The following is a 26,823-nucleotide window of genomic DNA, read 5'->3' as shown; positions in this document are numbered from 1 at the left end:
GTGAAGAGAAAAGAAGAGAAGAAACCAGACAAACAGGGGAGAGAAGAGAACAGAACAAGGAGAAGAATAGATATGAGACGAGAACAGAAAGAGAAGAAAATAGAACAGAACAAGGAGAAGAACAGATACAAGAAGAGAAGAGGAAAAAGGAGAAAAGCCAAGATGAGAGAAGAGGAAAAATGAGTTGAGAAGAGAAAAGAAGAGGAAAAATGAGTCAAGAAGAGAAGAGAAAAAAATGTGGAAAAAAAAATGAGAAGAGGAGAGAAAAAATGAGGAGAAGAGAAGAAAACAGAAGAGAAAAGCAGAAAACAGAAGAGAAAAAATGAGAACAGAAGAGAAGAGAAAAATGAGGAGAAGAGAAAAAAATGAGATGAGAAAAATGAGAAGAGAAAAATTAAGAAGAGAAGAGAAAAAATGAGAAGAGAAGAGAAAAAAATAAGAGATGAGAAAAAATGAGAAGAGATGAGAAAAAATGAGAAGAGAAAAAAAGAGAAGAGGGAAAATGAGAAGAGAAGAGAAAAAAATGAATCAAGAAGAGAAGAGACAAAATGAGAAGAGAAGAGAAAAAGAGAAGAGAGAAAAAAGAGAAGAGAAAAAAATGAGAAGAGAGGAAAAGAGAAGAGAAAAAAGAGAAGAGGAAAAATGAGAAGAAAAGAGAAAAAGGAAAAATGAGAAGAGAAGAAATTAGAAGAGAAGAGAAAAAATTAGAAGGGAAGAGATCAGTGACTCAAGCCTACTGCAGATTGATCTGACATCCCAGGCTGTGTAATTTCATTAGAAACTTGTGAACAATGGTGTCAGGGAACGAGGGGCATTGAATGGGAAAGACTGCTGAAACGCGTCTGCTATTGTTCAGAAGAAAGCCTGGCATGTCAGAGCTAACTGAGTGCGACAGAATCAGGGGAGAGAGAGAGAGAAGGAGGGAGACAGAGGTTGAGATAGACAGAGAAGAGAGATACAAGAGAGTGAGAGAGGGAGAGGGAGACAAATAGAAAGCTGAAGAGTGAGCTGAGAGAATGCATTATGAGTGATGCTGTCAGATCACTAAAGATAAAGATGCTAGAGGATTATGGGATTATGCAAATGAAGCAGAGCAATCCTTTGACAGAGAAGGGGAGATTGTAAGTTGTTTTTTTTTTTTTTTAGGTGGGCAGCTCTTTCAGGGTGACACTGAGTATCTGTTTAGTCGCTATGACAACTTCAGTTAGGACTGAAATTAGGACAGTAACTATTACAGAAGAACAGTGTCTAACTTCATTATGTTATCCTAAATCCAGATAAGAAAACAGAAGCATCCGAACAAAGTTTGTGCAATTCTGTCCTAAATTCAGCATAACTTCTGTTCTAAACTTCCGTTTCCACTGTTAAAGAAAGACTATTAACCTTTTAGGCAACTGTAACAGGGATAACCAGTTCACTATATCCAGCATATTGTAAAATGATGGTTTAACTTTTTCTAATTTGAGAAGATGGTCCACTTTGTATTAGACCATTATGGTTAAGAAACCTCAAGGCAAAATGAATAGCATGCTACACAGGAGAATGGCTGCCCATGTGTTTGTGAAAAGTGACAGCAAATGTTAAAGCAATAAGCATAGTGGTTCAATGAGGGTGACGCGCACACACACGCACACGCACGCGCACACGCACACGCACACACAGTGAATTAAAACCTCTACTCAAACTGAAATCACAATAATGAAGACCTGAACAGCTTAATACTTTTATAAAATAATGACAAAAATATATTACATAGGATAAAACATAAAATGGTTTATTACAATAGTACAATTAGAGTATTTTACAATGTGTTTGAACGCAGCTCAACCACTCAGATCTGTTGTATGATGAACTTGAACCACACTGCCCATAATTCTCTGTTACTTAGAATTTCTAAAGAAGGTCTGGTGTAAACAAATGGTCTGAGATCTCATTACTACTAAAGAGTCCCCTTTAAAGTTTGCTTACACTGAACACAAAAGCACTGAGGTCATTTGCAGCTGGTTCCCTTTTTGCTTCACTTTACAGAGCTGTGTTTACTTCATTTAAAAAGAACTATATGTGAAGACACCTTATAAAGAAGAGAGTAAAAGGCTCTTCACTTCACATGCTGGTGGTCTCCTATAAACAGAAGGGGTATGCACAGTGTTTAAATGGAATAGGAGAGCATTGTTCCACACAGACAGAGCGGAATTGAAGACGCTGTGTGTGTACTCCACTCATCACATCTGCATCCTTCATGCAGTGTGCTTAGTTACATGTGAGATAGTAAATTTTCCTTATCAGACACTCAAGGGGATTTCTACAAATAAAAACTCCAGACGACCATTATATACCTGCATTTGTATTAAATTACCCCTAAAACCCCCAGATGGAGTGTATAAGGCGCTATCAAATTGCCCAAAAACCTTCAGACAAATCCCCCTTTACTGGGAGACATACACACACCACACTCACGCTATCAAACACTGCACTCAAACACTTGCGGTTTGCACACTGGGAAACACTCTTAATATAACCTCCATAAGAAAGAATGTCAGAAATTTGTCGGCTTCACTGTTGTGTGAGATTAGTATGCGCAGTGTATGCAAGACCGGCTTAATTGAAGCCTATTGGATCAATAAGATGTAAATAGAAAAAGGCCGTCTAGAGGTCCCAGCTAACGCTTAGCATGCTGAGGGGAAGCTTAGCTTAGCATATACCACACATGCCTGCTAGACAGCACTTTCCAAAGTCTCTTTCATTGGGCTGAATGTTCACTAACCTGGAGGTAAATCTAGATGATATAAACATCTTTTAATTTTTGTCACTTTCAGATATTTTCCCTTCCTGACACGGTGGGTATTTCTGTCAAGACTTGTCGGTGCTAATTCCGACCCGCTCACTTAACCTCAATATGTCAGTATCACTTGAAGTGTTTGAAAATAAATTCATTTCATTCCTGAATGCATTTATTCAGCTATTGAGTTTGACTGCTTTAAACACACATGTAGATATGATCTGTGCTTGTTCAAGCAAGCCCTTGGATTTCTCTCTGTGGTAATCCTATTTGCTGTAATATCAGCTAAAAAGCGTCACACTGCTAACTTCATGGCTTTTGGTTCTCAGTGCCGTGCTCTAGCATCGTGTTCTAGTGCAGACATAATTAGATGTAGACTTACATGTATTTTTTAGGGAGGTGCTAGCATGCTAACATGCTTGTTGTGGCATGACTTGCCTACAGTCATACGCAGATGTACTGGGCACCCCAGGTCAAATGACATGTTTTTTTAATTTTCTAAGTGAAAGTAGTTTAAGACCTCCTCTACAGCAGGGAGTCTTAACGTCTTTCACGACCCCCTTTACTATGTATGGTGGCGTTTTGGGCCAGTGTTAAATGTTAAAAATAATAGACTTTTAGAATTATGACATTAAAGTAGGATATTGCCAGGAAAAGTCTCAAGATTATGACCAAATGGTTTGCAGATGGAAGCCAGCAATTTCCTCGTGTTAAAATGAAGTGCTGGCAGAGTTATACAACAATAAACAAATACATTCCAGGTACATCAGCACCAGCTGAAACGGCTGTGCAAGAAACTGTGTTTACTTAGAAAAACAGAACCACACGGATTTGGAGGAAAGTGTGTCTGTTCTTGAAGGAGAACTCGCAGACAGTGGTCTTCAAGGCTGGTTACATCTCCGTCCCATTCGAAGAGGGCATGTAGTTTGTCAGAATGATAATCAAAATGATTCCGAAGGCGTGGATCTCTGCCGTGCTCAGCATCTTTGTTGCCACTACAGCAGCTGAGGACCCAATGTGTTGTTACAGCCCCCCAACAATTAGCCCCCTTTATTCTTTAAATATTAAATATATTTATTCTAAAAAATACCATCATATTTTTACTTGCATCTTTATTTTCTTTTTCCTTCCCTCCTCTCTTTTTCTATACCCATCTCTCTCCTTCTCGCTTCTTTTCTACCCCCTTTTTTCTCTTCTCTCCTCTCCTGTGATCTCCTCTCTTCTTCCCTCTCCTCTCCTTTACCCTTTCTCTTTTCTCCTCTCCTTTAGCACTCTTTTCTCCTCTCCTCTTCTCTAATCTTCTCTCCTTTAGCCCCCTCCTCTCCTTTCCTCTTCCCCTTCTTTCCTCTCCTCTCCGTCTGGGTTTCTCTGGCTTTGAGATAAACCCAGTTGTGAATGTCTAACACCATCTCGAACCTGCTGGAAATGAGCTCTCATGAAAAGCACTTGAAGTCAATTCCAAGTTATATTTTCTCAAAATATTACAACTTCATTCTCAAAGTCAATTATTTTTATTTTTTTAATAGTAGCCCTAAAACACTGTACTGATGCTCGTTTTAAAGGGTAATTCCACCAAATTTTCAAATGTTCTGTGTGATTAAATGGTCGAGAGGTAAACAAAGTCATTCGGTGTGGTTTGATGTGAAACTCAGCATTCTAAAGAACCTCATTGACATTGCAACATCTGGTTCCAATCACCACCACTGTAAAGAATCTGAGCTGGTAAATTTCTCTACAATTAAACATTTCACATCAAAGCACTCTGACTTTGTTTACAACTCAGTGAATGAATTTTTACAGAAGTTATGAACAACTGAAAGTCAGTTACGGCAGTGGGCAATCAGGGAATTTCCAAAAATGCTTTGTCAGGCTTTGTACAGTCAAGCCTGAAGAATCTTCTCTCTATGCAAACGCAAAAAGCATGTCCACTTGAATACAGACCAGCAGACCAAACAGATCAAACCGAGAGAACTGTGCTAATCTGTATGTCATAGAGTGTGAGAGAGATTGTGTGATGTGACTGGTCTGCTAGCATGCAATCTGCCCTCTGGAGCGGATGCTTGAATTCTCTCAGCACAGGAGCTATCAGGCTCATCAATGCGTCTCAAATGACAGACTAAAGCATACATAGGCACACAAACATACAGACACACTTGTTGGATTTCAGCCAGAACCAGCAGACAACCAGCTATTAATCGCAATAAAGCTTTTCTGCTTTTAGTATGTCAAGGCAGTAGATTATGAGTGGAAAACAACTTAACAGGAGCCCTTTCATGCTGCAGAAAGAAAAAATAAGAATGTTTTCATAAAGGCTGCAGAACTACAGGATCCTCTCTTGTGTATACGGGTCATTACGCCTCCATTTAAACATTCAACATTTTTTATTATGACTATAAATCGCAATTAATTGCTTGACATAGAGCTCTGACTGTTTCTTCAGGTCAGATCTGGGGTTCCAAAAGCAATAATAAGGTCCTGCCGGGAAAGCCACTACCCTTCACTAATGAAAACTCAGGCTAGCATCGGATGCCAAACCCTGCTCATGGAGAGGCATCAGTCAGGAAGAACTCAGCTGCAGCTTCAGACTGATGGACCACAGACACATGCTAAATTGTTTCTTCCACTTACTTTCACTCTTGTAGACGAATTCACACTCGTTTATGGAAGAAGAGCTTGTCTCATCTCTTGTGTTTACTCCAGCTGCTCTCCGCAGAATCTTTCAAGCCACCAATGCATAAATATATATTACAAATCACATTTCCATGGCTTACTTAAAGGGAAATTCCACTGATTCGTCAAAATTCCTGCATAAATTAAATTGTCAAGATGCAAATAGAGTGGATTGATGAAAAATGCGTCATTCTGAATCAACAGTGAAGCTGATAGGAACCGGACGTCAGCAGAATTTAATGTCTCAAAGTTTTTAAACAAAAGCTGTTATGAATACTGTGTCTGGTGACTGAGGCACTGTTTTATGATTTTTTTTTGTTTGTTTTATGAGTTTTGTTACAAGGCCTTGGCTTAAAATGTAATTTGCTGAAAAATTCTTTCATGTATATATGGTGTTGATGTAATACTTTTGTACCTGAAAAAAATACTAATGCTTTGATTTTACTATAATCAAAGGAGTAGAAGACATGTGCAGCTCCACTATTCATTTTGGACTGAAAATAAAAAGGCTATATTTCTATATTTAAGTCACAGACACCTGGTTCTAATAATCACTGCTGTAAATTAATCAGTCAGTAAGTTTCTCTATAATGCAACACTAATATTTACCAAGTAAAGTAAATCTAAAATATTTTTATTGGTGGAAATAGCAAAAACATAACTGAACAAAGTACAGACAGCTGCCAATATTGCTCTCCAACCTTAACTAGATAAAGGAGAGTGTATGCCCATAGCGGCTTCTTTGAGTGCAGTGCTAAATGTTACTTCTAAGTCTTCTATCTCATACGTATGTTTAATTCAGTACAGACTAAGTTTAATATTGCTTCTTACCCCCTGATAAGGTGATTTAGGATAAAAATACCCTAACTATTATTTTAATTCTGGTAACATTTTCTGATAAGAACATTTTCCAGCTTCTTGTTTGAATGTTCCTGTTCCACTGTAAAAGGTGCACCAGTTACATTCTGGCACTGAGGCATTATAATAATGACTGCTGAACCATTTAAGATGGAATGGAAAAATTCAAATGAGAATCTGACGAACAGGAAGCTGACTTCAGCCTTGTGGTTTTAATGCTGGCAGGATTTCTTGAAGAGGTGATATAAGCTATCAAAATATTCTATATATTTTTGTTTTATGTAATATATAATATGTTTTATGTAGGGAGCTACCCATAAATGTGTGATACGGTAGGACATTTTGACAAAGCAGTACAATTTCAGAATGTCAGAATACCATCATGTTAGGCTAATGGCTAATGCCTTACCCCAAGGCCCCAAGAGACTGGCTATTTTTCCATTCCCCCCTTAACTCATTAGAATTTGATGTCTGCTCCTTTAACAATAAACTGGACTAACCTCAGGGTGCAACTCATTACATGAGAAGTGAGGGAATCTGTGTGTTCTGCCTGCATTTACTTGCACACTAGTGTAACGCCAATGACAAAACTAATAACTTAAAAAGAATTGAACTGCTATACCAGATGAACAGATATATCACCCACTACTAGACTACGTATGAGTGACAAATAAGCACAAGCACTATGACAAGAACTAGATTCTATTAGACCTACCTTTCTTTCAGAAATCATGGGTGAAAAGAATGAAAAGGAAAATACATTAATTTGTAGTACCCAGTGATGATCTGAGGTCAAACTGAGAAACATTCAGAGTAACAGCCCAAAAACTCCATAGTGTTTTTAAGTCATACACCTACCACAGACCTAGTTTCGCTTTCTCACTGAATTAGCAACCTTTGTGAGTGGCATGTTTTACAAGCGGAAAGCGCTTTGGCCTCTGGCACTGAAAGCAACAAACACTGTAATGGTGGTTCCAGGTACGTATTTAAATCATTACAGTAGGAGTAAAAAGCTTTGTAAGTCCTCAATATGAAGACCTCACTCCTTCTGACAACAACACAAAATAACTTTAGCTTAGCTTGTCTGAGCCAAGACATTAACTTGTCAAAAACACCAAGAAGCAAAAGGAGAGTGTCCCGTCCATGGAAAAAACAAGGCTGTCATTTAAGACTTGAGGGGAACAGGGAGCTTTGGTTTTAGTCACTTGTGAAACACAAGTGGGCTCTGATGGTTTTGATTACGTGAGAGAACCCAAAATGAAGCCTCTGAGCGGAAAGTGCTTTTGAAAAGGTACAAAAGACTTGGGAGAATGAAGAACATGTGAAATCAAATGTAAAGGCAAGGACAGTGATCATCTAGACAGGAATAATTATACGGCTGCGAGCAAGATTACCCTCCATGGTAATTTCACACACAAAGGCCTTTTCATAGTATGTGGGAGGACAGACTGTTACACAATGCAAAGAAATGAGAAAAGGAGCTGGGTGGCACATCTATTCAATTTTTAAACGTGACAACAGGGCACATAATGCTATTTGAGAAAGCTCTATGTGCTGAGGTTTATGTAAGACAGAGTAGAAAGGAAAACAAAAAGGAGTCCCCAAGATGAAAATGAGTGGTTTGACTTATTTCTTAGAAACAGACTAGATGCTGTGCATCCTATTTTCCAAGTCCACTTGAAATGTGTTCATCTATATTTTATATACCAAAAACAATCATAGATCATTTCAGAACTTGTCTTTATCCCTTAGAATTATGCATGAGGTTTTTGGTACTGTTCTTTTAAGACTGATGTATGTAAACAATCTCTGGTCAGATTGGCTGCCCTGTAGTTGTGTTCATATATATATATATATATATATATATATATATATATATATATATATATATATATATGAATATATGAATATATATATATATATATATATATATATATATATATATATATATATATATATATGAATATATATGAGAGAGAGAGAGAGAGAGAGAGAGACGAGAGTGTGAAAGAGTGTTTACATTAAATGTCAAAAGAGCACGGACAATTTTCCATGAAACGACCCCCTTAAAGGAAACCTGTAGAAAACGATATATCCACTCACACTTGATGTTGAAGGAGGCATTGGGGGAGGTGGCCACCTCTCCACTGGCCACACTCATGGCCACACATTGGAAGTTGCCAGTGTCCAGGTGCCGGTCCACAGCAGTGAACTTGAGGTTGCTGCCTTCTCGGAAGCGCCGCTCGGAGTGCATCACAGGCTGACCATTCAGCAGCCAAGAGTAACTCACACCCCCCGCCTCACTGACTTCACAGCGCAGCATCGCGCTGCGGCCATGCAGAGCATCCTGAGACTTAGGCTCTTTGGAAAACTGCAGAGATGAGGTCTGCACATATAGCACTGAGAGAGACAGAGAGAGAGAGAGAGAGAGAGAGAGAGAGAGAGAGAGAGAGAGAGAGAGAGAGAGAGAGAGACAGAGAGAGAGAGAGAGAGACAGACAGAGAGAGAGAGAGAGAGACAGAGAGAGAGAGAGAGAGAGAGAGAGAGAGAGAGAGAGAGAGAGAGAGAAATTAAAAACAATTAAACACAGTTTGATTTATTTGCTCAGCAATCTGTCTCTGCTGCTACAAACATCCTTAGGGAAATAAAATGATAAAGACACAAAGTAACAAGAGGAGCTCTATCAACATTACAGTTTAGAGAGATGATCATGTCAGCGATCTTAAAGATTTGTGAGCGCCATTAACCAAACTTTGATTTAAAAATAATCCTAGGAAATGTTTCAAATGGGGTGGAAATCTGGAAAAACAACCTCTCTGCCTGATAAGGACTGTGTGGGTGTTTCAGACTGCACAGTGAATGACAATGGTGTGGCCACAGCAATGTAAATGGCAGACTTTTTTCATTTTGAGATTTAAAACTTTTATTTCGTGGCAGAAGTCAATGTGGAGTGACTGCCGTAACCACGGAGGTGAGTAACTAATGCAAGTAAGAATGCAAGTAACACTGTTAGCATTTGCTAAAGTATAGTACTGTGGCTTGGTTTCTATGATAGATGAAAAATCATTCAAGCAACATGAGCATTTTCAGCCAAGTCAGATTAACCAGCAAATTACTGAGAAAATACTTAATTTGTACTTGCATACTGTGCCCAGGCAGCTCAGATGTCCAGTGACAGAAGAGAGAGAGGGGGAGGCTTAGAAAGAGAGACAGAAAGACATAAACAAGCCGCACTTCAAAGCCCAGTTTTAAGTGTTTGAAATAGTGGAACTGATCTTTTGTACAAACTAGACTTTTTTTTTTCTTTGTCTTGTTCGCACGCAAACTCACTGGAAGCTGGTCAGTACTAAGGGACTCTGATATGTGTGGATGGCCACTGACGAAGAATCTGTCCTAATTCTGATTGGTCTGATGTCAGTATCTTCCTGTACAGTCCCATGAAACTCAAATCCAACCAAGGAAATGCGAAGAGACCAGAATCCCTCGAAATAACCAACACTGTTGTTAATTTGACAGTCAATAGTAAATTTTTGCAAGAACCTTTAGCTAAAATCATACACTGATTAACAAAATACCTACCAACAAACAAAGCCTCCCACATTGTAGTTGCTAACTAAGAATCAAATAACACACAAAATTCTTCACTATTTTAAGACTATATAGCGTTCTACAACGTTTTCCTTCCCCACATTTCAGTAATAGAAACCCTGAATCTCTGTCAGATCTGATCCACAGTCTCTCTGAAACACGCCCCCCCCCCCCCCCCCTCCCCACCAGTACACACACACACACACAATCTCACATATAAACAGACTAAAATCACCTAGTAAGCAGTGTCAGGTTGTTCTCCTTCATGGGAAACATGAGCTGTTTGGTACACATCTGCACAACAGACACACAACACAGTCCACATCAACCTGTTCCTAAACCAGAATCTACAGGTATCGTGACAGAGTCTTGTGACCATAACTGCTTTTTGTCACTAATGTATCACAGTGAAAATGCAGGCTGCTGTAGAGGTTATCAACTGGAAATTTTCAATCGTCTTTGCTAAATAACCTTTGCACCAAGAACTCGTTTCAAAAGCAAATCATTACTTCACTGCTGCAAACATGCAAACTCAGGTTGTCAGTGGTTATATTTAAAAGGAAACATTTTGCTTACACTACCACAGAAAAGTCTGAAACTGCTGTCTTGAATAATATATAACATAATAAGCGTACAGCACTGATATTTATAAAAGAACTGTCATGCAGAATGCCTTACAGAGGCGTAGGAAAAAAAATCAATTCTTAGATGCATCGTAATGCGGACGTGAACGATTCTGAATTGATTGGCAAATCAGTTTTCTAAATTTTAATTTATAACGTAACGTTGATGGAACGCAAAAGATGGAATTTGGTCGTGGGTAAGTGCAGCGCCTGGACAGTCTGTGGCAGCACACAACAAAAACACTACTGGATGAGCGAGAAATCTGACTGGCACCCTCTGCATCAAAAGCTAGTTTAGGTCAGGAGTCACAACCCAAATGTTAAGAAGTGCCACTTTGTCTTTTCAACAAAAATCAAACCACCTCAGGAGCCACAACATTTAATGCCCAGTATGTCTTAGTGTGTGCTAATATCTTAGTTTAGTCTAAAAAAACTATGAGCAAAAACGCACTTACTTTGCTCTGCTTTAAGCTTTAGCTACAGCCGCTTTCCTTACATTTCTGACAAGAAAAGTTTCCTTAAAAGTACAAGAGTTGTAAAATGTCTCATCGTTCTGCTGTTTAATGAGACTGAAGTTTCTTATTCTCCAACTTTTCCCGTTCCACCTTAAATTCTGCCTGAAGTGCCAGAATGTAAATGTGGCACCATTTAAGTTGGAACAGGACAATTCGAAAGAGAAGCTGACTTCATCTTTGCAAATTTTTTGTCCAAACAAGAGTAGTGAACGAGAGCCTTCCAGTTCACTCACCACATCACTTCCATTTGATTTATTAATAAAACATATTGGAAGTAAATTCATTATTGATCATTACAGCTACTTTGCTTTAAAACTACAGAGTTCTCAGATAGTAGAAAATAGAAATCCTGTATGTAAAAAAAGAACAGATGCATCAAGATGCATCAATAATCATTTTATAATAGCATAGCAGCCCTCTGAATCGTAATCAAATGGTGAGGTGCCTGGAAATTCCCACTCCTAATGCCTTATATTCAAAAAGCAGTGATCAAAACTTGCTGATCAAATAGCTATTCATAATCATTTCTGGAGAGGAAATATATTTAATAATGTCGTCATCATCATCATCGTCATTATCATCGTCGTTAACCACTTAATCCAGATAGGGTCGCGGTAGCAGTTGGGAGAGCAGAGAATCCCAGGTGACCCTGTCCCCCGCAACTTCCTCCAGCTCATTTGCAGGGACCCCAAGCCGCTCTCAGGCAAACTTGGAGATGTAATCCCACTTGGACAACCCCAGGACCTTATCCTGGTAGGCCATGCCTGGTACTCCCCCACCGGGAGGCGTCCAAGGGGCATTTGAATCAGATGCCCGAACCACCTCAGCTGGCTCCTCTCAATGCGGAGGAGTAGTGGCTCTACTTCGAACTCCTCCTAAATAGAGTGTAGCCCGCCACCCTGCGAAGAAAGCTCATTTCCGCCGCTTGTTTTACTGCTGCCGCCTGGACCAGCCTGTGGCCGATCTCACGATCCCTCCTCCCATCACTCATGAACAAGACCTCGAGATCCTCCACCTAGGGCAAGTCATTTCCCCTTACCTGGAGTGGGCATGCCACCCTTTTCCGGGCTAAGACCATGGACTCAGATTTGGAGGTGCTGATCCGCATACCAATAATGATCTGCATATTTAATAATATTTGCTTTTTTTTTTATAACTATTTTGTCCCCACAATGCTGTACATTATAAATAAAGCATCAGTTAAATGTTTTGGTGTCTATTTTAGCTGTATAAGTTACTATTGAGTATCAATGATGAGTGATTCCAAACTTTTGAGAGGTTGTATACTCTATAATATACATAGTATATTATAGAGATGCAAAGATTTGCAGAGACATTTCTTGATAGATTAATTATTTTGCAAACACTAAACGCATTGGTGCCGTTCAGAATGCACTACTGCAGTGTGTAGTTAAAACAAGGGGTGAAACTTCTGAGTAGTGAAAATATAGATGATATTTCAAAGATCACAAGAATACAATTAACACACCAACACTAGTATTTCCATTTCATTATAGTGTGTGTGTTACGGAGAGAAAGAGGGGGAGGGAGAGAGGGAGCGGTAGAGGGAGGGGGAGAGAGAGAGAGAGAGAGAGAGAGAGAGAGAGAGAGAGAGAGAGAGAGAGAGAGAGAGAGAGAGAGAGAGAGAGAGAGAGAGAGAGAGAGAGAGAGAGAGAGAGAGAGAGAGAGAGAGAGGGGGGGGGGGGGGGGGGGGGGGGGGGGGGGGGGGATAAAAGACAGACTGATTCCCCATGAGGCTCAGTAGGGCGCAGGTGGCTGTAATAGCAGGGTTGCTATATAAAGGCAGGTTCTTCTATCTGCTAGATAAGGTGTCAGAGTGGTGGTCAAAGCACCAATCCCCACTGGACCCAACAATATTATATCAGTACTGCTCCAAACCGGCCACAGCAACAGCAACACTACTATGAAAAAGTGATGCATTGAATTTCATACTAATGAATCAAGTAAATACAAATTGACATTTACAATAATACAAGTCAACAAAAGTTTGTGTTACAGTTTAATTTACTTTTGTACTGTATATTTTTCAAGTGGAAATTAATCATGTAAATGAATTCCATCACCTTTTCAGTCTATATATACTGTAACATCCATAATTAAAAATACATAAACACACACACACACACACACACACACACACACACACACACACATATATATATATATATATATATATATATATATATATATATATATATATATATATATATATATATATGCTGTCAGTAGTATTACTAAAAATAAACATCACTCATATAATCCTGCTGTTTTGTACAGACCACCTCTTTGTAAAGTTTGAATAAGTTCCATGAATGCATCAACAAGGCACAACCACTTCTTCTGGAAAAAAGACAAACTCTCACCAGGGTCACGGTGTGAAAAGTTTTGCCTTTCTAGAATTAAAAAAAGTCAATAGCAAAACAATAATGTATGATTCTGAAGCATCTGAAACACTGCCCCCTAGTTGCAGTGCAACAATAACACAATGCTGGCCATTCCACTGTGTGCTGCAATGAATCAATTCCACGAGTCCACGATTCAAGTTCTGAATGAGTTTTAGCAAACAGCAACAATTTCTCTCTGAAGAAGCCAGTTTGCTACAGAGCAACCAATTCAAAAACAAGAACACACTACTAAATACCATGTACAGCTGTAAAGGACATATCCTGTGCATCCAAAACTATCCAGACCTTCTAGTTAGTGTATTTAGCTACTTTAAAGTGCCCCATTGCTGAAACAGGCATTCATTTGCAAACATGCAACTTGGATAATATCCATGGAAAAGCATCGTCATTGGAGTGGCATTTGTGATCCAGATTTAATCATCCAACATCAGTACCTGATCTCACTAATGCTCTTGTGGCTGAATGCAATCAAATTCTCACATCGATATTCTGACATCAAGTGCAAAGCCTTCCCAGAAAAGTAGAAACTGTTACTGCAGCAAAGGGGGAACAAAATATCCCTATCAATATTCTTATGAATGGATCAGCAGGCGTCTACAAACTTTAGGACATCCAGTGCATGCAGTATTCCTGTAATCCAGCATTTCTTAAGAATGATGAAAAAATAAATGCACATTTAACATGTGTACACATTCTGAATACTTTTCATCAAACACAAGCAATGATTAATGCTACAATTTCCTTTTAATGCTGTTTATGCTTTTACCCAGCTTGACCCTTCAAATCATCCAAACTTCCAACCTGAACTCCAGCTGTTCACACGCTGTATGTTGCTATGCCTATACGTATGTAATCTTCTTCAATCACAAGTTTAAAAGGCAAGTTCAATTGATGGATTTCATGAAAGCTTCATTTTTCCAGCTAATGCAGCGCTGTGAACTTGTTGATGATGAAAGTACATCAAGTCTGAAGTATCATTTACAAGCAAAACACTCCAGTGATGCTGGCAATATTTGTAATTCGGGAAAATATGCCGGACAACCTATGGATAGATCAATAAGCAGTAAACTATCAAACAGCGAAAAAGGAAACCTACCGTTCCCCTCCAAACATGACATAACATAACGGTTTAAGAGCGAGAGATACAATAGTGGGGGAATTGATAGTACACTATATTGCCAAAAGTATTCAATCACCCATCCAAATCATTGAATTCAGGTGCTCCAATCACTTCCATGGCCACAGGTGTATAAAACCAAGCACCTAGGCATGCAGACTGCTTCTACAAACATTAGTGAAAGAATGGATCGCTCTCAGGAGCTCAGTGAATTCCAGCATGGTACCGTGATAGGATGCCACCTGTGCAACAAGTCCAGTCGTGAAATTTCCTTGCTACTTCCATGCAAGGTGTTGAATGCCGTGGTGTAAAGCGTGGAGACGTGTCCTCTGGAGTGATGAATCACACTTATCCGTCTAGCAATCAGAAGGACGTGTCTGGGTCTGGTGGTTGCCAGGAGAACAGTATTTGTGACTGCATTGTGCCAAGTGTAAAGTTTGGTGGAGGGGGGATTATAGTGTGGGGTTGTTTTTCAGAAGTTGGGCTCAGCCCCTTAGTTCCAGTGAAAGGAACTCTTAATGCTTCAGCACCAAGAGATTTTGGACAAAAGAGATTTTCATGAAAGTTTCAAGTTTGTCATTTGCACAACATGTCAGGACATACATACATACATACATACATACATACATACATACATACATACATATATATGTGTGTGTGTGTGTGTGTGTGTGTGTGTGTGTGTGTGTGTGTGTGTGGCAACAATTTGGGGATGGCCCCTTCCTGTTCCAATATGACTGTGACTGTGTACCAGTGCACAAAGCAAGGTCCATAAAGACATGGATGAGTGAGTTTGGTGTGGAGTCCTGACCGCAACCCGAAAGGACACCTTTGGGATGAATTAGAGTGGAAACTGCGAGCCAGGCCTTCTCGTCCAACATCAGGGTCTGACATCACAAATGCGCTTCTGGAAGATTGGTCAAAAATTCCCATAAACACACTCCTAAACCTTGTGGAAAGCCTGTATAGCTGCAAAGGGTGGGCCGACATCATATTAAACCCTGTGGATTAAGAATGGGATCTCACTCAAGCTCATATGCATGTGAATATATATGTATATGTGTATATATACGAAAGGGGTGGGCGATATACCAAAAACAGCACAATGCAATGGACTAGCACTACCAGATTTAAAAAGTCGTCAAAAACTCTGGGCATGATATTAATGTAATATTTTACACACTGTGCTGCACTATATCCAATTAAACAGGACCAGTTATGCTCTTTGTAACGAAGCATGAAGTTGGACAGAGTTCTTTAAACATGGATGACTTCCACAATGTCCTCAGAAATGCATACTATTTATCACTGTTATCAACTGATAAAAGCACTTATCGTTTGAAACATGCAGCCACTGTTGCTCTCACTGGACATTAGATTGTGTTTAGCCTGTGGAAATTATGTGATTGCAATGGTCAGTTCATGCGAACCCTGTTTTTGAATGGGGGAACAAAAGGAAAGAGAAAAAAAATTTGGGTCAAATTTGACTAAATGATACAAGAGATTAATCACAATAAACCACAAAAAGGAATTTGATCAGTTGTTTGAATTATTTGGCAGCCCTATAAGAGTCCAACACAGCAGTACTGTTTATTCATCCAAATATGACAATGAGCAGTTCTTGTTTACTCACTATTCCTGTGAGCTGCTGCTGTAATGTGGGTTAACAGCTTACATATATTATTAATTAAACATTGCATAACCAGTTAAATAAGAGGTTCTACAAAAAACATTAAAGGACAAAGTCATCCCACACCACAGGCCCCAGCACTACTGCCCTGCCTCCACTGCTAGGATACATGCCCCTGGTCCACAATTGCTATTCCACTTTATGGGTAAAAGAAGTTGCTTGCTTCATTTACGTAGCTAACCTCCCTATGATGCTTAAGATTAGAACAATAAGTTGTCATTTATATCCTAAAATACCAACAACAGCCAGCACCAGCCTGATACGTCAATGCCTCTGAAGAAAAATAGAATCAAAAACTCAACTCCTTATAATATGCACGGTCTACTTAAAAGGCCAGGACACAAAGATAGCACAAATGTTAATAAGAGGGGGAATTAGACAAACTTTGAGCCATTTAAGCTGTAGATATGAAGTGCTCGACTCAAATGATTTGGTCTCTCTTTATAAAAAAACAAAAACAACAACAACAAAAAACTTTTTCCATTTTCCATCTGTGCCTTTTCCAACACAAGGCTACACTCAGGAAAAAAAGCCTTAATTGGACATGAAGGAAGCAATTCTGTAGATTACATCAGTGCCCGAGAGCGCACTCCCACTGAGATATTGCAGCTGGCTTCAAAGGCCTTCAGACATCTGACAAAAAAAAAAAAAACCCACAGTGATAAGTGTCAAACATTAATCATTAAAAAACTAGACTGGGGATATCACTTCAAACTGAACAAGACAAGGAAAAGAACAGTGCTGACCTAGATGTGAAATGAAGACAGCACGGTGTCTGGTGCTCACGAAGGATGTTAGCATATGCTGAGAAGCGCATGATCCAGCGTAGTTACAAATGACTTCACTCATATCGACTAATGCTGTGTGACATGATAGGAGACTGATTTGATATCATAATAAAACTTGGGCAAAAGGAAAATCGGCAGAAGAATGACTTCACTGTAGTAATGGTAACTTAACAGTAGAAGAAACAATGCGCTCCATTTTAATGTATGTTAATGCAGATTTTACTACAAGCAATTTTGAAGCATTTTTATTGGTCATTCCTCATGAAATGGTTATACAAATGTAATCTTTCATACAATTTTCATTTTAAAAAATTCCGACTGATACATAATCTAATGAAACAATTATGCTTCTAATTAGAATTTACACTACAAATATTGCCTTTCTTCCCACATAAACACATACATTCTATGTGTAAGTACCTAAGTACTCACGTACTATACTTGTTTATTTTTCCCCAACAAATGTTAATGCTACTGCTTATTCTTAATGTCATTAAGAAAAGCATACTAGTAGCACACGCCAAATACAAATGTTATACACTGTATGCATATGCATAATAAATAACAATACTGTTATTCGCATACTTCATATTCATTGTATTCAGATTTTGCAGAAATGTTCAAACAGCTATAAAACACTGAAAGTGGTGACTTTTAAAGTATGCGAAATATAACATAATAAAAATGTCAAACTGACAAACCAATTCAGTTCAGGCAACTTCTTGAAATGTGTAAGAAGCAAGATGTAATTAGCATGCTCAAAGTCAGTGGCCTGTTATGAAGTGATTACCTCATCCACAAAGCGACCTCAGGGCACGGCCCCTGCAGTTCAACCAGTCCCACAAGTCAACACATAAAGAGCATGAATTACACGTAACAGTTAACAGTTTTACAGTCCCAGTGATTTGATATTGCCGTCAGCCTACTGGGGCTGGTCTGGCATTCCTGACTAACGAGATTAGCACTCCACTCAGCTCCAGGTTCAGACAAAGGGGGGGGGGGGGGGAGAGGGACTGCCTGTGAGCGTAAGCGTTGAAGGAGCACTTAAGTGAGGAATTAGCAGCCCCTATATTTAGCATAAATTAGGTAATTTGTGAGAATACCCAAGTAACACAGGGCTGTTGAGGAGAGATTGTGGCTACACGACCTGCATTTGGTGGCATTTCTCTTTGTATAAAAGTCTCCATGACAGACTTAAACTGGAACACCTGAGCTTCGCATACATAATTCATACTGGTAGAATCAAACCTACAGGCAGCAGCTTGACAGCCAGTCATAAAGTACACTATGCATGCCTCCTCCATTCTCCACCAACAGAAAACCACAACACGGCCAAGTGACAGGCTATTTTAACAGCCTCAGCATCCTCTCTCAACATGTATGTGGATCTGTGTGCATGTGTGTGTGAGGGCAGCATCAGAAAGCTGAGCTTGCCTGTCAGTGAGTGTTATTAAGTGAAGAGGTTGGCTGTACCTTTACCACTCTTGGTTTTGTTTAGAGCGCTAGACTATAAATAGCGCCTCATGCTGCAGTCGCTAATCATACGTATAGCACTGCCAGCCTCCAATTACCCAGAGCAACGCTTCAGCTGCATCTCCCCACAACCTTTCTCAAACCCAGGGATGATTAACAGAGCCAATGTGAATGAATGTACCCAAATGTACAAGAACAGAAAATCCATTAAACATAACAGGAAACAAAGTATTATTCTAATACATTCAGTATCTGAGCTATTTCTAAGAACAACAGCACATCACTTGTGCAAAAATTTTGCACAACTACTGTTCATTTGCTGATTTTAACACTGGAAAAATAAATAAATAAAAAATAAAATGTGGCCTCTGTTTAAGTTATGACACACTAATATTTTATACTGTATGTACTCTTTGTTAAATTCAGCAAATAAATAGAAATTTGAGGATGTGTCAACCTTTAAAAAAAAAGTCAACACAAAGTTTTATTTGACAACAGGGCATTCAAACTTTTGGATTCAACTGCATCTCATGACAGACTGACTAACAGAAATCGGTCCAAAGTTACACTAACAGATTTTAAATTATTACCTCAAACCCTAAGGGCCTGTATGTGAGCCACACTTTAACTCCTTACTTTCATAACTGCAGAACTTACATAATAGTTTCTTAGTGATTACTGAATAATGAGTTTTAGAATAAATAAAAAGGCTGGTATATTCAAGGAGTTACGAACCAAGCAAAGAATAGTGAATTGTTTATGTATAAAATCCACATAATGATAATAACAAAACTATTTTAAACAATTTAAAACCCATTAAGGGGGTTACAACAACTCACTGATTCTGAAATAAGCTTTTTCATTTCTGATCTAAACTCTGCTCTTTTCCAACTCTCCAAAATCTATTTTTATATTTTCTTGTTCCACAAGCACAGTGATTAGATAAAAGAATGGCCCTTCATGCAGACAGAAACATTCGCTAACAGGACTTAAACCTGTACTATAAACAGCAGCGGTAGCCTCTACAAGCACAAGCATCATTACTTATTTAATCTCACGTGAAATTCTTTTCACAAGAGCTCCAGTTTGGCCAAGCCTCAAGAAAAAAAAAAAACCCTCTTACAGATCCCCAAGCAGCCAGACATTTCTACTCCCTGCAGCTGAGATACTGAGAACCAGACCTAAAAATCTTGGCCCAAGAGAAACACTCAAGGCTGTGAAACATCATAAAAATAATACGTGACAAACGATACTCTTATAGAAGATGGACCCTTGTAGCTGGCTGGCTTTCCTAAACCACAATAGATTTATTATGTTAAAGCTAAAAAGCAGGTCTAAATTCAGTTCTGCTGGCATTAAGTAAATATACAACTGAAGTCTCTTCTCTTTACACTGTATAAGAGGCTTTGGAAAGTCTCAGCTGCTTGGAAAGCTTGGGAAGCCATAAATACACGTTATTAATATCAAAAGTTATACTATATTTCAAAACTGATGAACATTCTGTATGCTTATTCTACAGACATGTGAGGCCAGGCCTAGGAGTCCAGCAATTCAATCAGTCAGTCACACAGGTTGGCTTATGTCTGGTGCAGCCATTGAAACATATTTCATTTTTATGTTGCCATTAGTTGGTAATGTTGATTTTAAAGAATATATATTTCTTGTATTTTCCCGCCAAGTCCATTTATGTTATTTGTTTGAGTTTATGTACCAAATACGGTCAAAACAATTTTTACCTAACCATTTTCTAAACTGTTTTTTATCTCCTAAAATTAAGAAACTTTTCATACTGATATACAGTCCTCTGTTCGGATTGGCTACCCTGTATTGTGCCTCTGGAATGAGCTGAAACATTCCTTTTAACTTCATCCTAAATGGTCAGCACTACACTGCTGTATTTAAATGCATTGTTTTTGTGACATCACAAAAAGAATGAATTCAAAACAGGCTATTTTTAAGGCTTAGTTTTGCTATAAAGACCGGGGATACCACCTGGGGAGTGAATGGTATATTATTTTGCCAAACCTGTCTGCACAGTACACCAAATTATATTAATTCAAAAAGCAGAAAACTCCTATTTTCCATTTATGGGTCCTTTAATAATCACAGAAGTTGGTAAGCACTTCACTGGACAAAACATCTCTAAAAAGAGCCCTGGATGATATGACTGTCAATCAAGCAATCCACCAATAACATATTCGGCCTGGCTGTGACCAATAAGACACTGCACATCCAGACAGCTTTTCCTGAAGGTGTGGAACTGAAGAGACTGAAACTGGCAACTTAACACTGCAATACCATGCAAAGCTGAGGCAATAGCAAGAGCCGTATTTGTTCAGATTCAAATTCATTCATTTCTCTGTACTGGGAAATCCTGTGCACTCGCCCTGTATTTGAACTGCTGCTGCACTTATATCTAAATGTCACAGCATACATTATAAATGACTCCTAAATAGCTGAGTGCCTCTGACATTCAGTGTAGTATTTTATTTGATGTAATTGTATTAAAATAGGCAACCATTTTAAAATGGCAGTTAGTCCCAAATAAAAAGCACATTAAATGTTATTTACAGCTGCATGCAAAAGTTTAAGTGAAAAGGACTGAATACATCGTCTACAGTAAACATATCTAAATACTGCACGTTTAACCCCTTAACATTCCAGGCTTATTACATACTAGAGCTTATTAATTATTATCTACAGGAATCTCAATGCAAAGTAATGGAGTTTTGGTTATAGAAGTGTGTAATAACCCTTAGCTTGGTATGGGGTTAAAAAAAACAAACAAACAAAAAAAAAAACAATCAGAATTGTCCTTAAAAATGAATGCTTGGTGCATCCATACTGTGTACGGCAAAAAGACAATGACAGCAAGATCTGTCTAAAAGATTAAATATCAAATGGAAAATCTGTCATGCAGCCAAGTCTGACTGGAGTAGCGAGCACAGTCAAATCACTGCAAACATACTTTTCTATTGAGTGTTAAAATCATCATGGTTCTGTATTATTTCTATAAGGAATGATGGATCAGCTGTTGCGTGCTAACACGGAAACTCCCCAGAGCTGTTTTGTTCCAGCACAGAACACAGAAGACAGGTATGGCCTGCACACAAGGGATAAAACCAGCTACTGGTAGAAAGCAAATATATCATCATTACCATGTACAGTACTGGGAAAAAGTGTTGAGCATATTATTTAAAACATATTTTTGCAGTATGTATGTTTTGCTTGTAAAAATATATCATACAAGTAAATGCAAACAAACACAAATACAGTTAAAACAATGTAGTCATCTTTTGAGCTTGAAGAATAAAGTTTGGTTCCAGATGTCTCCTCAATGCCCATGCAGTACTGTCTCTATATGTACAACATATGAAATTCCAGTAAAAATAATGAGAAACACCCTGACTAAACAAACAGAACAATTAATTAAGATATTAAGTTCAAGTGTCACAGCAAAGTGTTGTCACAGCCATAAGAAAAAAAAATGCATTTTTAATTTTTCACATCATTTGATAATGCCAACTGCCCCTTTACATTGTGTGGAAATTTCAATGCAAAATGATCAATATAAATACCCAAATTTTGAGAATTTTCTTACAACAGCAACAATATTCAAATTAGTCATTACTACTGCATATTTAGACTGAAGACTCCAGAACAAAACATAGTTCAAACATTTCAATGTTTGTGAAACTATGATATTCTTTGTTTTTCATTTAACAGGTGTGCTAATTTACAACACAATCAAATCCAGGCTTTGTTCCACAAACTCTGCCTGAAATACCTGAATGCCAATAGTTAAAAGCCTTTTTATTGCGAGAGTAATTGGTTCACTCCTAAGGGCTGAGCACCAGCCTGCTCATTACAGCACTCTGCCACTGACACCAGGACAGACATCACTGTAGTGGCACTGTGAGGTCAGAGCACCAAGCACTTGGCCCAACAGTGGTGAGGTGGGGGGTTAATGCTGAGTGAAGTTGCCACAGCAACCACTACCCCGTCACTGTTTCTTTTCCATCTCAGTCTGCTCTCTCTGGGCCCTCACAGGTCTACTGTTAAGAATAAAATTAACATAATAGATATGTGCTGCCTGCTGTCTTGCAGAGCATTTTACTGCTCTTTAATGAAACAGGAGTCTGAGGTAGAGCTCTAATTATTTGGTTACAAGCACCTAGTCAGCATCAAGATAATACATCACTAAAACATTTCAGACATTGACTGGGGTAGAGATCTTAATCATACAAAAAATGAAAAACAATTCACAATCCATTATCCAAGCGGAAAGAGCCAGCACATCAAACTTCATCAAACAGTCTATCAGTTTATCACGCTCAAAGTAGGGGGTGAATGACATGATATTATTATGTCATTAAACTACATCATGATACATTTTTCTGAGCATATCGCAGGAATCATCAGTACTTCCACAACACTGGCCAACTGTATATTTAAGACATTCAGAAGAGGCTTGCAAGTAGTGTTGTGGTCTCATTGGAGCAGGCATGATCTAGTAACTAGAGTGTCTGCGAACAACCTTGAGAAACTTTGGGCTAAACATGGGCGGGGATGTAGAATTCTAAACATGGGAACAAACAAAGTGAAATTTCTAAATCAGCTGAACATCTTATGAAGGCAGAACTCAAAGCAGGGAATGCTGGTCAACACCGCCCAACAACAATCCTACTCTTAGCCCATGCATGTAACACAAGTTAGCATGACTGAAAAACTCCAATTAAGCACATTGAAGTGTGTCATATGTGCAGAACACATATTACATATGGTAAAAATAATCAATACCAGCGGGTCCTAGGATGACCCCAGGGTCTTGTCCTGGTAGGCCATGCCTGGGACACCCGCACCAGTCTACTCTGAGCTCCTCCCAGATGACAGAGCTCCTCACTCTATCAAATAGAGTGTAGCCTGCCACCCTGTGAAGAAAGCACATTTCCACCGCTTGTATTCGCGATCTCATACTTTCGGTCATTACTCACAGCTCATGACCATAGGTGAGGGTAAGGATGTAAGGATGTAGACCGACCAGTAAACAGAGAGCTTCGCCTTCTGGCTCAGCTCCCTCTTCACCACTACAGTCCGGTACAGTGACCGCATTACTGCTGCCACCTGTCCCAGCCTGTGGCCGATCTCACGATCCATCTTCCCATCGTGAACAAGACTCAGTCTTGGAAGTACTGACCCGCATACTAGTTGCTTCACACTCAGCTGCAAACCACTCCAGCGAGCGCTGGAGGCATCCATGTGATTCAGCCAAAAGAACATACATGCATACATACACACAACAACCAAAACATCTTGCAATGGAAAACGTTTTCTTAGCTAATGATACCATTTCATTAACTAGCTTATTTTACTTATGTTATTGATTGTAGTCCATACATTAAAAAGAGCATGGACTATAGGAATCTGGGGGGGCTTTGGACAGGGCTGCTGTTTGTGGCTGACTTTATCGCAAACCAGCACCAAAATTACAAGGAGTTGTCCACAAACATGCATTCTCATTACAAAATGCTTTAGTTGAGAGGAGCAGACGTGATTTAATGCAGCTAAAGCTGGTTAGGTATGTAGAGAAAGAGGTAAGTTCGCTGTATGACAGCACAGTTACTCATCACTTACACTTGGTCACAGGAGAACAGATCGCTGGGTGCTCCACTCAAACAGGGAATGTATAACTCCATGTTTCAGACGTTGCTAAAGATTGGTGACCTTTTTTTACTTGTCGCCCCTTCCCTCTCTAATCATGATGAAAAACTCAGAAGTGAGTCAACTACATCTATAAATATTAGCTTGGAAAAAAAACATTTAGGGTTACAAATGCAGTAAAATGAATAAAATATACGACCACTTTTGAAGCTTTTCTTTGTTTTTGAAGAAGAATGTAAAATGTACTGTGTGTCTAGTTGAAAGTGATCCTGTTCACAGCTAACAAAAGCATTCAAACATCTGCAATGCTTTCAAAAGCATTACCCATCACTGTACTGTGCTATCAGAGCTAAAGGAGCACTTGTTCTTTTTATTCTCTTGATGCCGAAACCAGCCAGACAACCACACTGGAAAACATCTGATGGAAATTGAAAAAGCACACACCTCACTAAAGCACTTCCTGTTCTTCTACAAAAGCCTGAAAAAGATATGTCCTTCCTGCTTACTGGTTATTCCTCTGCCAATTAACCATTCTTGGCTGAACACTGAACACATGATGACTAATAGTCATAAAAACATGCCAAAGTAGGGCAAAGCTCATACGCATACAGTAATAAGTAGAATTTGCCAGCATCAAAGGAGTGTGTGGTTTTGTCTGGGTGCATGTGTCTGTACTTACGGGTGTACATCTCAGCAGCACCCCAGTGATTTTGCTCAATGGACCACCCAAGCCCATTCATTAGTGATTCATTACCCAATTACACATCTGGGGATGGGCCTCAGTAATGCTGAGCTGTGGCTTGGGGCACTGGGCTCTGGTCCAAAGTGCCACCAGAAAAAGAGCTTCATGCACACATGCATAATGATGCCATTCTTCTGGCAATAATATAACAATACAACTACTATCATCTGTGTGTGCATTGTTGGTTTTAGGGTACTGAAGCATAACGCACCCTGTCTTCACTTTGGAGTGTCAGAAATACAATACAGATGATTTATGGGGTAATAAATCCTTAACTGTGATTCAGAGGTTCAAGCTGAGTTTTTTTTAATGAAGCCTCTCAAACATTTGTTTTGTTTTTTCAAAAACCAAGAAACAATAAAGAATTCTGGCAGTGAGAACAAACCTGGGAATGATGTAAAATGAACATGAATTGCATGTGAGTACATATGTAATCCATAAAGCAGCGGAGCTACTCATCCCGAAGGATGAAAACTTTTAGTGATTAGAGCCAGCTCTTAGGCCAGACTCTAGCACATTGCCGTATGAAGAGTGTCTGCAGGGTATCTATCTAACATGTTTCTATAGAGATTGTATTAAGTTCTGGCCCAAATCCCTGCAGAATCAATGCCTCAACTGGACTCTTTCATTTAGCTTCAAGGTCTATGCATTCTGGACATCATTACTGTAAGCTTGGCTTTTCTTGCATCTTTTTTGGCCTGTTAACCTTTCAAAACATCGTGTATAGCTGTTTCTTGGATCCTGCTAAGGTTTAAAACTATGCTGTAAATGATGAACACTAAAGTGATTCACGTGCTAATAAAACCCCTGCAGGAAAGCTTCAGAACGCTTTGTGGAAGTTCCAAAGCCAAGTACATGTTTTTCTTTGTTGTATTAGAAGGGACCTGAAATTCAACTTGGCTTTGGGAAACAAAGTGCCCTGAAATTCAAAAGAAGTGTATTAAACATATAAAAAATACACATTAAGTATAATATTTTCATAATTCATAAAAACTAGTCCTCTAGTTCTCCCAGTTCTCTTTCCCAACATGGCAATTATCACATTGTCAGTATTATTACGTTAAAGTCAAAAGCAAAAATGAAACGGCAAATTACATATAAAAGAATCCTTCCTCTGGTTTGGTTCCAGTCACAAATTTTCATTTTGGTGCATCACTACCAGTAAGTTGGCAGTAATTACAGCAATACATGCTGTATAATCTTATACTGATCAACTTGTATATCAAATACCATCATGGTTACAAAAATAAAAGCACATAAAACACATTTGTCCCTAACCTTTAGCACAGAACTTCATACTTAAACATTTCTGCAGTATATTTAAGTTTAAGAAGTGTAACAACTAAGAACTTCCAATCATATCAGTCTGTAATTGTATTAACAATATTTGAAATGATTGAACTGGGTTAGATTATTTCAATATGTACCAGAACCTTCATGGATGTGTTTTAACAAGAGCTGAATCAAAGTAAAACATTACAGTTAGAAGCAGAATAGAAGTGTCATCCAATGTCCACAACAACAAAAAAAATATACGTCAAGGTCTCTTTACAGGTAATTCAAACTTAATGAACCTGCAAGCTGAAATCTCAGCTCCTTCATGGAGAGCCATCTGGACAGGGATGTCTCTTTGCCTCCAAAAGTCACTAAAATGCAAACAATCTGTAGTCCAATGTATGTCCATGTTCAGTCCAGAGCCAGAGGCTGTGCTAAATGGCTGAGCACTGGGACCAGAACATGAGAAGCAGAAAGTCCTGGGAACGGAGGAAGAGTGGAGCTCACTCAGTGCAGTTCAGCACAGCGAGGAGGAGCGAGCTCTAAACAATTGTGGCGAAACCACAGATGTGATCTTTGCTCTTGATCAAGGTTTGTGGTATTATTCTTACAGCAATA

The 26,823-nt window shown here is 38.9% G+C and overlaps 1 protein-coding gene across 1 annotated transcript in view; it reads right to left on the bottom strand.

The window, feature by feature from the left end:
* Window positions 1-26,823, bottom strand: part of ptk7b (protein tyrosine kinase 7b) — a 115,552-nt gene that overhangs the window by 24,054 nt on the left and 64,675 nt on the right. Inside the window, exon 2 of the mRNA XM_017696640.2 lies at window positions 8,411-8,707. Coding sequence (XP_017552129.1) covers window positions 8,411-8,707 — 297 coding nt within the window. The remainder of the gene's footprint in view (window positions 1-8,410; window positions 8,708-26,823) is intronic.

Source organism: Pygocentrus nattereri, chromosome 5 (assembly GCF_015220715.1).
Source record: "Pygocentrus nattereri isolate fPygNat1 chromosome 5, fPygNat1.pri, whole genome shotgun sequence".
Lineage (NCBI taxonomy): Eukaryota > Metazoa > Chordata > Actinopteri > Characiformes > Serrasalmidae > Pygocentrus > Pygocentrus nattereri.
Note: the sequence above shows the minus strand (reverse complement) of the source record. Positions and strands in the feature narration are given on the sequence as shown.